Here is a 15,623-nt window from a genome sequence, read left to right as displayed (position 1 = left end):
ATATGTTAAAAGAGAAATAACACTTCTACAAGCTAAACTGTACCTTTGCTCAAGTCCTCAAGAATTTGATACGGAATAAAGAGTAACAAATGCTGACATGCAAAGTATTGCTCAAGCAGCAAAATGGTAATAATTGTTTCTACCTGGTGATTTTAAAAAAAGGGGATTACTTTTTTTTTACAGTTGTTATTCCTCATTTCATAACCTGGGATCAGTCTGATGTAAGATGCTATGTCCATTCTAGAGGGGAATGTATTTACCAAACTAATAGAATAGTCAGTTTGAGAATTCTATAATAAATCAAAATATAAGCAAGCAAACAAAACCACAATCAAAGCCAGTGAGCTTTTTTGTCTTTGCTATCTAATGAGGGTACACTAATAAGGGAGAAAAGTCTTGTACTTAAAAATAATTTGCTCATAATTAAAGCTGAGTATCCTTCACCTTGAAGGCACAAGTCATGGAGCAAATAACCTAAATTTAGGGGTTTTTTTCTTTGTTGGTTTATGAATTACTGAATACGTAGATGCATACATGTGCCCACACAAATTGTGTGGGGGATGCAGTTTATGCTAATTTTAGATGGTTAAGAGTATTGTATGAATGTAGAAGAACATCACTGTCATAAAGTTGGTTTCCGTCAGGCATCTTAACCTCTTGCACTCAGCCTTAAAGAGCCATTTCTGGGAGAAAATGTCTACAATATGTCAGCTGATATAATGCCAAATGTGACATCAGTCCTCTGAAATAAATGACCATACAGAGAATAGTCAATAAAGTGATCTGAAAGCAATGTTTGTAGAGCCCTACATCTTTGACTATAGATAGAAGAACAAGATGTAGAATTAATTAACTCACTTTTTGCTTTGGGGATTGTTGTTCTTAATAAGATGTGTTGTTCCTATACCATAGACTGTCGGGCATAAGGGTTTTAACTGTTTAAAACTCCATAGATGAACAACAACTTCCCCCCCTTTTAATATTATGTGTACTTTGAGTTAAATAGATCTTGTCAAAATTTCATTAATTCCTGTTTTATTTTCATATTTAATCTTTATGCTGTTCGTCAAAATTTAAAAAAAATCTTTATTTTTACTGAAAAATATTTAGAGCAACCATTTAAATTTGTGTAACTAATTCTTCCGCAAGTAAAGACACAGTAATGCACTTATTCATATTTCATACTAATGTGATATTTTCACTAATCCATGCTATATTTCAAGGGCTGTAGTATATAATCAGTTGGTAATTGACAGTACAAGAATTTTTGTCAATACAAAGGAAGAATGAATAAAGTAGCCCTATTTCAGAAGTATCTAATAAGCATAGCTGATAACTAACTCTGGTGATTTAAATAGACACAATTGTTTTCTATGTACCTTTCTATTCAGATTTTGACATCCTTAACAGCCTTCTATTTTGTTTAATTTCCTGATGTTGTTTTATTCTGAATTTTCATACTGCCTTTGTTATCTGTAGTCCTTCTGTTTCTTTATCTATCCAGTGAATATTTCAGTTTTTCCCTAAGTCATTATTTATTGTGATTTCTGAAATTATGGATAGTTGTTATCTGCCTGAGTGTGTGTACACATACAGCTGTCTTTTTTCAAGGACTTCCACTGGCAAGGTGTAAAATCTATGACTGAAGTACAAATTCAAGTTCAGCTGGAAACTATGTACAATGTATAGGAGGGCAAAGGTAGTTGGGATTTTTACTGTTTCATTTTGAATTTGGCTTTCTTGATGTGTTGTTTTTAGTTTGTTTGGGTATTTTTTTCTTGAGTTTTAGAAAGCACAGTTAATTTTCTTTCTGATTTATGTTTATAAACTTCTAATATTAACCAATTTCATATCAGAAATTCCAATTGTTCTCAGATTTTTTTGGAACCTGACTTTCATGATGTAGATATCCCTAGTATTTGCAGAGTATTTGCTCCAGTATGTTATGATTTCATATCAATAATTTTTCAATAATGATTCCATTTTAATTAATTTTACATGTCTCTGAAGCAAAAGCATTTTTAGATAATGTATAAAAGGTTCCCTACTGCCTATTTAAGTTTTTTTCAAAATATCACAGACCAAAACCTGAAATTGGACATAAGGGATTTTGCCAAAAGGGAGGCAGGGGAAAATAATGCATAAATAATGGAGCAGTACAAGCAGTAACCATGCTTGATAACATGGATTTTAGCTCACTTTCATTAGAAGATACACATTATCAACTGCTTGGTGTCTTACAAATAACAATTAGATGTATTCTCCACCCCAGAGAACTTAGAGTGTAGGAATCATCACAATTTGCAACTGTGAAACTGATTCAGGAACAATTGGAAGCCTAGATATTGTTCAGTTAAACCTAGAGAGGACAACAACAATCAGCTTTGTTGCAGCCTAGTTATGTGTCTTAGGAGCAAGAACCAATCTTTTCCAAGGATTGATTTGATTTGAAGGAGAACCTCTGGTGCAGAGGTGGCAGAATAAATACCTGAAGACTAATGTTCTCTGTTCAGACAATCAATACCAGCCCCATGACTATACTTCTGGCTACCTTCTAGTTAAAAACAAATTTTTTAATTCTGACAATTTAATTGCCATTCCCAAGTTCACATTAACTTGCTTGGGAAAAAAAGGCTTTAGGTAATTTTTCAAAGGGAAAAGGGAAAAAAAAAAAGGATCCTTCCAAACTGGCTATTTATAAAAGTCAGTCTAATGGTGCATTGTGGGGAAAGGAAAGAAAGGTGAAGGTGCTGTGGTAATAATTTTGGGATGGAAGGAGTTAACTCTTCTCTATTCTTCCTGTCACCTTACTATATAGAAATGGAACCAAAATTATATAAATGTGGAGGAAAAAAAAGAATAAACCTGTTGCTATTTTGAAATTGATCCCAAAATACAATATTTGTGAGGGAATCTTTAGCAGCTAGAAAACACTTTATCAAGCTTTTTAACAAGTGATTTATTTGGGTTTTTAATTGATGTTTGTTAAAAATTGGGGATGGGGGATTAAAACGGTCTGTAGCATTTCCATTGAGACAATAGGTGGAGTTCAGGGCTTTGTGGCTGCAAGGGACCAGCAGGAGATTAACTCCAGTATTGAACTCGACTGGTTAGTTTGCTTTGCCTCAGCTAGAAAGATAATATTTGAAAAACTTGGTTTGAAAATGATTGGTTTTTTCCACTGTTATGTTTTTAAAGAAGCAGAGAGAGTAGAGGGAAGCTTCTGGGAGCCATTTATGAAAAAAAAAGATACATACTAAGGGTTTTTTTTAATGCACCTTTTCCTTCAGTTGCTTTTCCTGGTATAATTACCAGTTACAAAAAAAAAAAATAAAATTGTGTGCTAGCAGACTGTTGTGTTCAGAGCAATACATAGGCCATGCCTGGAGATCTTCATCTTGGAGATCTTGGAAAGGTGTGTGGGAGTTTGTGCTCAGAGCTGCAGGGTGGGACCCAGCCAGAGGTCTGGTCACACCAGCATGGGCAGGCCTGGCAGAGTGGTTAGAGAAGGCAGAGCAGGGTTTGTGACCTGAAATATGAAATCCAGTGTAATATAGCTCTGTGCTTATGTGGGATTGGAGTTTGTCACGTGATGTCATGCTCCATCATACATCTCTCTAACCAGTAAATACATAAAGAGAGCTAGAGCATGGCCTGCCCACGCCTGTGCATTTATCTGCAGAAGAGTAGGTGAATCCATGTGGAATATGCTCTGTTCTGTGCAGGTACACATGCAAGCATGAGAGTGTTGGTTGCAGATGTAGTGCTTTATGCACACCAGTACAGAAAAGGCAGATTTGCTTTATTTACATCTGTACAGAAAATGCAGATTCTGGTTCAGTGTGAGGTCTCACTGCCTTCCAGCAGCATTGCCTTTCACTAGCTGGTGTCTGCAGGTGTGTGGAGAGGCATCTTCCTCTGCCTGTGTTTAACTTTAACACACATTACATGCGTGTCAGGAAATACTGGTAACTAACATCATATGCAAAGAGTTGACAAAAGTTTGCACAAATGGACTGAAATAATTCAGGGTCTAAAGTCTCCTATTGAAAAAGGCACATACATAAGATGTATGCTTTTGAATCAGCGGAATATCAGTAGCTGGGGAAAGAATTAAAATCTGAGAAGTGAAAAAGATAGGGCAATATTTCTGTTATCCAATCATCTTTGGTTTGGAAGCTGCTATACTGATTTTATTTTTTTCTTAAAGACTGAAGGACATAGTAACATTTTAGAGAAGTTGCACTAAGTATAAAAGTATTAACCTTTTATCTTGGCTCTGAATTCGATCTTAAATAAGAATAGGTAGAGAGCTAATTTGAAATCAGCATTTTCAGTATAACACAGATTCTAGTAGAGGAAGCAAAAAGTGACATGTATGTACAGTGCAGATGAAGTTTTTGAAACCACAAATATAGTTTGCCTGCATTAAAATAAAAAAAAAAGACCAAAAGGGAAAAGAAAGAAAATAATTTATTATCTTGGACTTCATCTTGAGGTAGTTTTGTTCTATTTTGCTTTTTTTGATCTTTGAGAGAGTGCTGGTAGGGCAGTGACTAAGCGTGCATGTGGTGTGTGTTAGTACACTGATGGTAATTTTACTGCTGCTAACTGAAAATCCTCAAGGGGGAGTTAATTACAGGAAAACCTTCCTAAATATCAGCTGCATATTTTCCATGACAAGAAGGTTTTTCAACTCACATTGAACAGCTCCAGAATCTGAGTTATCATTATTTACATGAGCATATTTTGCAAGAAAGTAAAATTTGTGTTTGTACAATGCAGTTAAAGCTTTGCAGTAATTTTTTAAGGCTTTCTTACAAGCGACAGCTATTGCTAGGGCAAAAGGAGCATGTATAAATTGCATTTTGTTTTGTATTGCAAGTTAAATCTCCTTTTATTTCTGTTTTTGGTTGGTTGGTTGGTTGGTTTGAAGTGGAAGTTTATGTTTGCTTTTTGTTGTGGTGGTTGTTTGGGGTTTTTTTGTAAGGTCAAGGCCTAAACCAAAACCAGTATTTGGTCATTTGGTGGTTGTTGTTGTTATGACGGGGTTTTTATAGTTTAGGTTTTGGTCTTTTTTTTTTCTTCTTCTTTTTTTTTTTTTTTTTTTTTCTTTCTGGTGAGTGGACTTCATTTTTACTTTTTCACTGAACTGAAAAGTTTTTATTATTTACAATTCACATGCATATATTTACTTACACAATTTAAACTTTATGTATTGCCACAGGGGAGTCGCTGCCTTCTGTAAATGTTTGCAGATTAGCATATTTTTAGAGGGAGCCCGTGGAACTTCAAATCAAGTGTGGCAGCAATCAGAGCGAGCAGTCACCAGTGTGTTGAAGTTAGTTGGTCCTGATATGTTTGGTGAATGTTTTTCAAACACGGCTGTGCCATGGGTATTCTCAGTGTATCTTTTAAGAAACAATATTTTAATTTTCAACTTAAAAAATCCAAACAAACAAAAAACCCGGACACATGCACTGCTGTGTTTTGGCATTACTACAGCAAAACTTAGGTGTAGAAGGAGTAATTACATCTTTCTTTTCCTTTTTAATACGCTTTTTTTTTTACTCCCCTTTTAATGTTTTCCTTTTTCTGCTGTTGCTTTGAGCAGGTGATGTAAATAAAACAGATTTCTTGGCGGCAGTGTCGGGGGCGATGGGAGCCCTCCCGGGTTCTGTGGCGCTCCCGGGGCCGTGCGGGGCGGGAATGTCGCTGCCCGGGCACGGCGGGGACACATTCACCGGCCCGGTGACCGAGTGCGGGGCGGAACATGGCTCCAAGCATGCCTGGCCCGAAAATCCCGGCGTGAGCCCGGCAGTGCCCCGCGGGAGGATGGCCGTGCCCCTTGGAAGCAGGTGCAGGCTGTTCCCCGCCTCCAGCCGCCCTCCCGGGGCAGATTCGCCCCTCACGCCTGGCATGGAAGGGTGGCGGCTTTTCCGCCTCACGGACCCGGCCTGCGGCGGACGGGAGCGGTGCGGGGCGGCAGCTCCAGCGCCCCTCCCTCCGCCTTGTCCCCGCTGCTCCCGGGATTTTCCCGGCGGGAGCAGCCCCGGGGCCGGGGGCTGAGGGCCGGGGCTGCCGGTGGCGCTGCCCCGGGCGGGTCCCGCCGCTCCCGGCCCCGGCCCGCGCCTCCCGCTCCAGGGCCGTGCTCGGGGTGTCCCGGCGGGGTCCCGTGTCCTCTGGGGGTCAGGGGGACACATCGGGCAGCCGCGACCCTCCGCCAGCTCCACTTCCCAAGGAAGGCTGCAGGGCAAGGGAGTCTGCTGTATCCTTTTTCCCTCTGTCATAAACGCTTGAAATAGAGTTGAACGCTGCAGAGAGCACTGGATAATTTTGAGCAGGCTTAATAGGATTAAAACTAGATGTGTCCTAACATTAGAGGATTAAGACAGGTACTTCCCACAGCTGGTCCTAGGCAGTTTTCTTCCTGAACTTACATTTAAAAAATAAAATTACACTCCTGTGTCACTGAGAGCTGACAGCACTGTGTCTCATTTCAGCTCCCGATGAGGATATACTTGTCAAAGGAAAGCAGTCCATCAAGAGTCAAGTTTTAGGAAACCAGAACTCAGAAAGCGAGATTCTCTTGGAAGGTGATGATGATATCATGTCATTCATGGAGGAAAGAGAAGTGGAGAACTTGACAGGTAACGTCACCTATCTCATTTTCTCTTCAGCTTCTTCACTGTTGAAGTTCTGATCTCCCCATCTCTGCAGTGAAGCATGGTTTGGGATGCACACTGATAATTAACACACTTCCTATAACTGGGTCATTAAGATAATTTTCTGTTCACCTCAGATACTGAAGGTTTATTTGAGGTTTATTTGTGTGTTTTCTTTCTCTGCCTTTTTGTTTCTGCAGTAGATATCTATTCTAGAAAGCCTTCCTTACAGAAAATAGCTCTATCTTGAAAAGGGCTTCTTTTGTTTTCTTGAACTCATTCCACTCAAATCATCAGACTTAGTGGGACAATTAGGCTAGCTGTCTTGTAATTTAAGGCTTTGGAGACCTTTAATTTTTTTGCTAAATCTATGAAATTGTACTGGTTATTTACTTGCATGGAAAGGATTTGTACACTTGCTGGATTTAACTAATTTAAACCCCTTGACATTCCCCCACCGAAGTTCTTTCTCCACAGACCATGGCCTCATTATATTTCCTTTTTTTTTCCTGAAGAAGAAATAGTACTTCAAATCATTCAACTTAATTAATTTTACATAATCACATGCAGCCTTTGCTGATATTGCAATCTCAGTGGAGTGGGTCCACTTCTGTACAGTTCAAAATGTAAAACCAAAGTAACCAGTGGTTCAGAGACTGTGAGTTATATAAAGTGTCTCAATTGCTATTTGAGGAACATGGGTTTTACAGGGAAAATGCAAACTTCTCTGTGTTCTTTTGCTTCTCATCTGGTATTCCATTGTACACTTAATTTAGAGAAATATACCATTTATTAGATAATTGTGGTTCCCTGAGAAGCTGGTAGTACACTCTTACATTGATATGGATCGTGCATATAATAATTCACTGAAAATGTTGGAAGTGATTATATATTGGCATTTTTGCTTATCCCTGAACTACCTTCCACTCTTTTTTAATTTTTTTTAAGGCAAAAAAGCAAAGTTAAAAATGCAGCATCAGGAAAAAGAAAACCTGCATAGGAGGAGTAAAGTAAAATAAAGTAATGAAAGAATGCTGCAAAGGCATTTTGCTATATGAATCTTTTATTTATCCCTTTCTACCATGAGCTTCCTTCTCAACAGCCTTTTCCACATTTCTTTCTATTATTCATTCATTGGTTTGAGTAATACATTCATACTGTAATAGAGGTGAAAGGGGAGTTTAATTATATAATCTTGACAATGGCAAGAGGATTAAGAAGTAATCCTTACTAATAAAGTGGTGTGGGTTAGAAATGAAGTGGAAATTGTCAGGGGTCTTCTGCAGGACCTGGATTGCCCCAGCTTCTGCATCTGTCTGGTTGCCCTGTAATTGAATGTCTGCGAGTGATTGAAAAAATGTTATTTCTCCTCTGGATTACATGCTAATGTACAGGGGGCAAAGGGAGACAGCAAAAGAACACATAGCTTCTTATTTCGTCCATTTGTGGGGGTGAGCTTTGGGAAATCATGGCAGCTCCGCAGCTATCTCATGCCCATCTGCAGACACAATGTATTTGTACGTTGGGAATAGAGGGCAAAGCTGCTCTGATCTCAGCAGAGCATCTCTTCTTTTGTCCTAGTGGCACACATTGAGATTGATGTGAGATTAAGGACCATCACCCTTCTAACAATCGATGGAAATGACAATTCATCTGAATTTTTTGTCAGTTATTCTCACGTTGATTACCTGAACGTGTGTACCTCATTTATAGATGCTTTATTAAAACAAAATTGTCTATGTCGCTTTAGTATCTTCCTCTGTTTTACAAAAGTCAGATAATACTGCAGCCATGTAACTTCATTTCCTTGCCTCTTAATCAGCTGGATGACAAACATAACCTGTTTTCATTCTGTATGTGTTAGTTTATATAATGCTGAACCTATTGTTTTCAGTAGTAGTCTGGTTTGTCCCTGTGATAAGCCCTGTGGAGATGTGATTATTCCAATAAAAATTCATTCAGTTGGAAACCAACCCTCCAGCTGTTTACTCCCACAGTCCCCGAGCTACACTAACACTGTGTGGAATCCTTGAACAATATTTAATGTGGAATCAAAAGCATCTTTAAAACATTTTACTTTAGGCTCTATAACATTGTGTAACCTTAACAATAGATTTCCAGCATCCATGAGGGAACACTTTGCAGTTAGACAACTTTGAGCCTTGACTGCAGTGTTCATCTTTGTGAAATTCTATCAAAACTCTTCAGTAACTAACGAACACATCAGACAGTAAGATTCTGAGCGTTCATGTGTGCACTTTCTATATTTCATGTAACAGAAGGTGTGCAACTCTTGGAGTTTCTTGGACAGAAGATGTGTCTGAGTAAAAGCTGAAGGCTGCCATGCTAAAGCCAGTTCTGTGTAATGTATGCAGCAGTTTGCAATTGCAGCTGCCTCAGAGCTCAGCAGCACAGAGACACTGCAAATCTGTTACATATGTTCTTTTCCGGGACAAAAAGGAGTTTGCTCTGTAAGGAAGAGCTGTGCTCTTTGCTTTATTTTAATGTCCTTGGCCTGAAAAGTGAATAATTTGTACTTGCATTCCTTTCAGTTTGAACATTGTTGGTGTTTTCCTGCTTTGGCAGGTCCAGTGTCCCTCAGCACACCAGCTCAGCTTGTGGCACCCTCCGTAGTAGTGAAAGGCACCCTTTCCATCACTCTTTCTGAGCTCTACTTTGAGGTGGATGAAGAAGATCCTAGTTTTAAGAAAATCGACCCAAAGGTAAGAGATCATTGACCCTGAGGTCTGAGAGATGATGACAAATTACCCAAGACCTTTAATTCTTCACTTGACTTCCTTTACCTCTATTGGGCTGCAGTGTTGCTGCTTTAATAACTTTGCCACTGACCATATATGTTGCTGAACTTCACATAGGTGACACCTCCTTTCCTGCTCCTTTTTCTCACCCTCCCACGATTCAACCCCACTTGAATGTTAATTAGCTTGCTGCGAATAAAGCTCCAGGGAGACACGTCTGAAATAAAGACATTTTGAATCACAGGCCTGTATGAATACAGGGAAGTTCAGCAAGGCTTTTAGCCTTACTACTTTGTTTTACTTTCCTGATTTTAGCAAATGTTAGTTTAAAACAGCACTGAACTTCCCACACTCCTAAGTTTGCAGTGCTCCTGTCATATTACTCTCTAACACATTTTACTCAGCCCGTTATTATTTATTGTGCCTAAGCATAAAACATAATTACCCTTCTAAAATATGTTTCTGAGCTGACTTGATAATTTCCACAAAGCTTATTTGCTCTGGGTTGCTTGATTACTTGTCTTCTGGTCAAAATTGGTAACCTTCAGTAAAATTCCAAGTTCAAAGGGAGCATATCATGCAATTAGCTTTATAACGTTGCACTTGAATGTTTTCTGCAGTGTTATAGCAACATTTTCCAAGTAGGACACAACTGGTAAATATTCTCACTATTTAAGCATAGTCACAGCTCTTGGTTTTTTAAATACCTGCCTAATGTTGAACTGGGTAACAATTTCTTTGGGAAGGATACTGCTGGGAGAAGTGGTTTTCTACTTGTCTGTAGAGAAAATACCTTGTGTGTTAAGCACCGGTGCAGTCCTTTGTTCCTATTGAGTAAATTGCTCTTGTCTGTAATAAAAATGGCATAGGTGGGTCTGAAAGCTGGGATTATCAAATTCTATCCAGAAAAAAATTTATGTTGAAAAGCAGTGCTCTCAAATTGTGAGAGCTAGATTTTAATGTAAGCAATTAACTAGAATTGTGATTTTATGCGATATCATAAATGAGACTTAACTTTTCTTTTGGTCCTGAAGAATTTTTGAAATATATTGGAAATTATTTTAAATCTGAGATAGTGCTTAAAATTTTTATATGCTTATATCCTTCTATGATGTTTCATTAATCCCCCCCTACATTTAACTAAAAAAACCCATTTAATGATGGAAAGAATATAAATGTGAAATTCAAGTTTGTTTGATATGTTCCTGTATTGCATTTTCCATCTAAAATGTTCTTCTTTGTATTGTATCAGCATGAGAAAAGGAATACAGATCTGCATTATTCTGGATTTTTGGTTTTTGTGTTCAGCACGTAGGGTCTTTGAGTGCAGTTACTAATTCTTACCATTCCTGTTACATGTTTTGTGGGAACGCTGACATATAACATACAGTTAGCCTCCTTTTCTCCTGCTTCCCAGTATTTGGTAGAGGTTTTATTCTTAACTGTAAACAGGCATTCTTGTTTTCTTTGACCCTATCTTTTACTCTGTATCTGAGAGATTTTCTTAGAGTTCTTAAAACAGGAGAGGTTGGTAACATGAAATACTGGCTACACCTCTTACATTCTGCTTGAAATGGTACTTTAGCTGGAGGACTTAAAATTAAAATTAAAAAATATACCTTTTATAATGTCTCAGGCATGGGGGGGAGCTAAAAATCAGATCTGAATAATTATATTTTAAAAAGTATGTAATTTTACAAACAGCGTCTTTTCAAGCATTAACGCCTCCCTGCCCCACCCTGTGCTGAAATCAATGTACCTCGGTAGCGATGGCGAGCTGCTGTAGAAAATGCCCCCTGAAAAAAAAAAAAAAAGCCCCAAGAACTAATCCGCTGTAAGCTCCGCAAGCCTGCTTAATTAATGAGGCTTCATCTGTTTGATAAATTTAAGTTCCCTGTATATTTGTCTAAACTACCGAAAAGAAAACATTGTGACAAGTTCCTGAAGGAAAACCTGCCTTAGGTAGCGATAGCATCGGCAGCGATACGATCAGAGTTTGTAGTGGGCTCTGGGCTGTTTAGGGGAGGAAGGGCTAATCCCGTTCTGCCAGGTGATCCGGGACCAGCGCTCCGAAGGCTCCACAAGGGCTTGTGGGGCTGGAGGGGCGGCGGGGCCGGGGCCGGGCTGTGCCCGCTCCGCCGGCCGGGGCGGCCCCGCTCACCCCGCTCCATCCACCAGCGGGCATTTCGTTTGCAAACTTAAAGGCAAAAGCAGCTCAAGTTTGAATGGTTATTTATTTCCGTCTCCGTCCAAAAGGAAACGAAAATAGCGAAAATAGTCCTTTAGGGCAAGAACTAGACTTTTTTTTTTTTTTCCCCTACCCCCGGCCCACGAAAGGCTATGAGAACTTGCTCGAAATGCTCCGAGCCGGCGTCGCAATCTTTCGGGCAACTCGAGCGGGTAACGCTAACGTTTTTAGGAATGCGTTCCCGAAAAAAATCCTGCCGGTATTTCTCAGTCGTCCCGAGCAATCTTAAAGCGAAATAGCTGCGGGGAATCAGGCAGAGCTTCGCTTTGGGAGAGGGGGCTGGGGCAGGGAAGGAGATCGGCAGAGAGCGCCCGGGTGCCGGTGTAGGATCGGGCGGTTTCCTGACGGGTTCCCGCTTATCTCCTCGTCTGACTATGCTGCGGTGCGATTTTATGCTGTACTTAAAAATCTGGGCAAAAACAAATGTTTGTTTAAAAAAAATATCGACCGGTTGCTCTAAATCGCATTAATTATTCAGGGTAGATCTATACTTCCTTCGTGTCAAAGTCAAATGGATAGCGCGTTCTCTCTGGGCAGCGAAAGCAAATAGTAGTGGACTTTTAAAACAAAATGCAGCGCTCAAGATTTACCGGGGAAAAATAGAAACAAGGAAAACCATAAGGAAAAAAAAAATTAAAGGGGAAAAAACCCAACTGTAGGGTAGGAAAAGGCATGCTGTAATTCTGCTGTAATTCTGTGGCGAGCTGCTGTGCGATGCTACATATATTCCAAGATTTAGAACAGAACCTTAGAGTAACAGAAATACAGCAGATGTTGTCACATGCTGAACTACAGAATAGATAAGATTTTTTTTAGATGCACTTTTTAAAAATGGAAACTAGAAGGAGGTTTAGAAAACATCAGTCAATATGCTGAGCTAAGGCTTGGGCTAGGTGTTGCATTTAGCCTATCTTTACATCTCGCGGTTTCGTTTATTTTAAAAAAACATTCCTTCTGAGGTTCAGAAAGAATGTATTTGCCTAAATTTAAGAACCATTCACAAAAAGTCAGTGTAAAGTTAAAGTAATATTTTTATTACTATTTGCAACAAGTCAGTTGTGGGGCACATAATCTGACCTTGGCACCGAAATACATTTAACATCAGTAAAACTTTTTTAAAGGGAAATTTGTACATATAGTTAAATAATTTTTTCACTTGGTGACAACATTCAGGCAAATAAGAGAGCATAAGAAAAGGACTATACATGGATTGGAAAATGTACCTTTCGGGTTTCGTTTTGAAGTTGCAAAAGTCCGATCGCTTCTTTTTGTGACCTTTTAAAAATTCACATTGGAGGACAGGAGGAGAGAGGCTCTTCCCTTTTTCTGTGCAAGGCGGTGAGAGTTTATGCCGGGAGAACCGTCGGCAAGTTTTTAAAGGCCGAGCTGCAGGTGGCTGGGGGGGTGGCGGGGGCGCCTGTCTTTCGCCGCCTCTTTCCGTCGTCGTTCGCGTTAAATAGAAAGTTTTTTAGGCGCTGTTGTTGTTTACGGAGGGCGAGTTTTTGTGCGCGGGCGTGTTAACCCTATAGCTTGTCGAGGCTTTTGGGATTGGTGAGGATTTCTCTGGCTAGCCTCCAGGTCTGTTTGGCAGCGCTTTCCAGGGCCGAGTGGGGTTTGCCCTGAAAGAGGTCTAGGTTGGGCAGGAAGTAGTGGGGGCAGCGCCGGCACTGCAGGCAGGAGATGAGCTGCAGGAGGATGCCGTTCAGCCGGTCGCCCAGGCACGCCTCGTCCCAGTCGGTCTCCCGCGGGTGTTTCTCGCACTCGTACAGCAGCAGCGTCTTCATGTGGTAGTTGTTGAGGGGCTGCCCGGGCAGCTCCAGGTGCCGGTCGCGCAGCGTCTTCAGCACCGACAGGCACTTGTTCCGGCAGCCGCCCATCAGCAGCCGGTTCTCGGCCTCGCCGAACTGCAGCACCCACGCGTCGCTCTCGGCCGAGCTCTGTTTGCCCGTCAGCGAGTAGCACTCCTTGGAGAGCAGGTTGAAGCCCTCCGCCTTCACCTCCGCCACCCGGTTGGGGCCGGGCCAGGGGATGTGGGGCATGGGCCACTGCGCCGCGCTGCGCGGCCAGATCCCGGTGCACTTGAAGGCCGGCGTGATCTGCACCACGTAGCGCTCCCGGATGCGGAGCTTCACCTCGCTCGTGTCCGCGATCATCTTCACCACGTCCCGGTAGCTGCACTTGTCCACGGCCTGGGCCACCAGCGTCTGGAAGCGGGAGCGGATCTTGCGGGCGGACAGGTAGCCCGAGGCGGTGATGAACTCCACCCAGAGGGACATGCTGCGCTTGCGGCCGTCGCTCAGCTTGAGCACGGCGCAGCCCGGCAGGGAGCCGTCGTCCACGAAGTTGAAGACGCCCATCTGGTTGAGGTACAGCACCACCTCGAACTCGGTGGGCGAGATCACCTCCAGCCCCTCGTAGCGGGCGTCGATCTCGCTCAGGGAGCTGATGAAGCGCGGCTCCTGCACCTCCACCTCCTTCAGCACGTCCGACACGACCTTGCACACCTCCCGGATGGTCTTGGCGATGGCCGCCTTGCGCGCCTGGCAGCGCTCCGTGTAGTATTTGTTGAGCTGGTAGACCAGCTTGGCCTGCGCGGCGATCATGTTGGGGCACAGGTCCGGGCTGTACACCGGGCTCTCGCAGTACGTTGAGGGATCCAATGCTTTAGCGGTGGCTGCAGCTTTGCGGAAGGCACCGGCCAAATCGCAGACCCCCACCGCCTCCGGGAAGAAGGCGGCAGCGGCGCGCCAGTGAGAGCAATTAAAGAAATCGGGGAGGGCGGCGAAGCACAAAGGAGCGAAGCCCAGCGCTGTCCCGGCGAGGAGGAGGAGGAGCGGGCCGGTGCGGGCTCGGCGGCGGTGCTGGTGCTGGTGATGCCGGAGCCGCTGCCGGAGAGGCGGGCAGCCCCCGCGGGCTCCCGGAGCGCAAAGTTTTGGATGGCGATGGGGGCAGGGAAGTCTGGGCTGCCTCTGCGCTCAGGCGCCCACCCCCCCGAGCAGCGACAAAAATGCCGTTTCAATAGTTCATGGAAAAAACACCCAAAACAGCAAAGAAACTTCCCCAGGACTCGCAGAAGGTTCCCGCAGAAAAGCCGGTCGGCGGCGAAGTTTAAAACCGCACACGGTACGAGAGGAGGAGAAGAATGCGAGCAATGCCCTCAGCGGAAGAGTGAACTCTGTGTCTGTCTGTCTGTCTCTCTCTCTCTTTCAGTCCGTGGCACCGCCAGAGATGTGCATGAGTTTGGCTGCCGCTCGCTCAGACTGTCAGGGGGTGTTGTTGATTTCCCTTTTCCTGCTGGAGGCGTTGGCTGAACCCGGCTCTGTGGCTGTCTCTATCTTTAGGCGCAGACGGGTGCACTTGGTCTGGGATCTCTCATTCCCGTCCTGCAGCTCTACATAGATTGTTGTGAGAGAGACTGTATGGAGAGGAGTTGTTGCTTTTTTTTTTTTTTTGGTTGTTGTTTGTTTTCTTTGCACAGACTGTGTTTTATCCTGAGCGGGAGGAGGGCGTAGCTGCCGTGCCCGGGATGGGTTCTCCTCCCCCTCCCCACCCCTGGAAGTGCGCGCCGGGGCTCCCGGTGTCCGCGCCTCTGGCTCCGCTCCTGCCGCGCCGTGTGCCCGCGTCCCTCTCGCGGCGCTGCCGCCGGACCCTGTAGTTTATGAATGGGGCCGCGCGCGGGCGCGGGGCGGGGCCGCGCCGCCAATCGCCGCCGAGCTGTCAGCGTCGCGGCCAATCGCGACTCGCGGCGCGCGCACACGCGCCCGCGCTCCCGCCCCCGGCCCCGCGCCCGCTCCGCGCCGGGGCTGGAGCCGGGATGGGCTCCGGGAGGGAGGCTCGGGGCGTCCCGCCATCCGGGGCCGTGTGTGTGTGTGTGTCGGGTGGGGGAAGAGGAACAAAAACTCCCTGTAATTTCGTCACGGCGGCTGGTGAAGGGCGAGGTGAGCTCGCTGC

The 15,623-nt window shown here is 43.4% G+C and overlaps 2 protein-coding genes across 2 annotated transcripts in view; one reads left to right on the top strand and one right to left on the bottom strand.

Annotated features, from left to right (window-relative positions):
• Positions 1-15,623, top strand: part of LRBA (LPS responsive beige-like anchor protein) — a 368,370-nt gene that overhangs the window by 191,828 nt on the left and 160,919 nt on the right. The window contains exons 38-39 of the mRNA XM_054293253.1: positions 6,504-6,650; positions 9,252-9,388. Coding sequence (XP_054149228.1) covers positions 6,504-6,650; positions 9,252-9,388 — 284 coding nt within the window. The remainder of the gene's footprint in view (positions 1-6,503; positions 6,651-9,251; positions 9,389-15,623) is intronic.
• MAB21L2 (mab-21 like 2) lies at positions 13,196-14,275 on the bottom strand. Its single transcript, XM_054293265.1, has one exon. It carries the CDS (start codon positions 14,273-14,275, stop codon positions 13,196-13,198), a length of 1,080 nt encoding a protein of 359 aa, XP_054149240.1.

The sequence above is a fragment of the Melozone crissalis genome, unplaced genomic scaffold (genome assembly GCF_028551555.1).
Source record: "Melozone crissalis strain CALT ecotype California unplaced genomic scaffold, PUWL_Pcris_2 ptg000006l_1, whole genome shotgun sequence".
NCBI lineage: Eukaryota > Metazoa > Chordata > Aves > Passeriformes > Passerellidae > Melozone > Melozone crissalis.
The sequence above is the reverse complement of the archived record's forward strand: the minus strand, read 5'-3'. Positions and strand labels throughout refer to the sequence as shown.

Coding starts and splice junctions, on each gene's coding strand:
- MAB21L2 (XM_054293265.1), bottom strand. CDS start 14,275: ATGATCGCCGCGCAGGCCAAGCTGGTCTACCAGCTCAACAAATACTAC.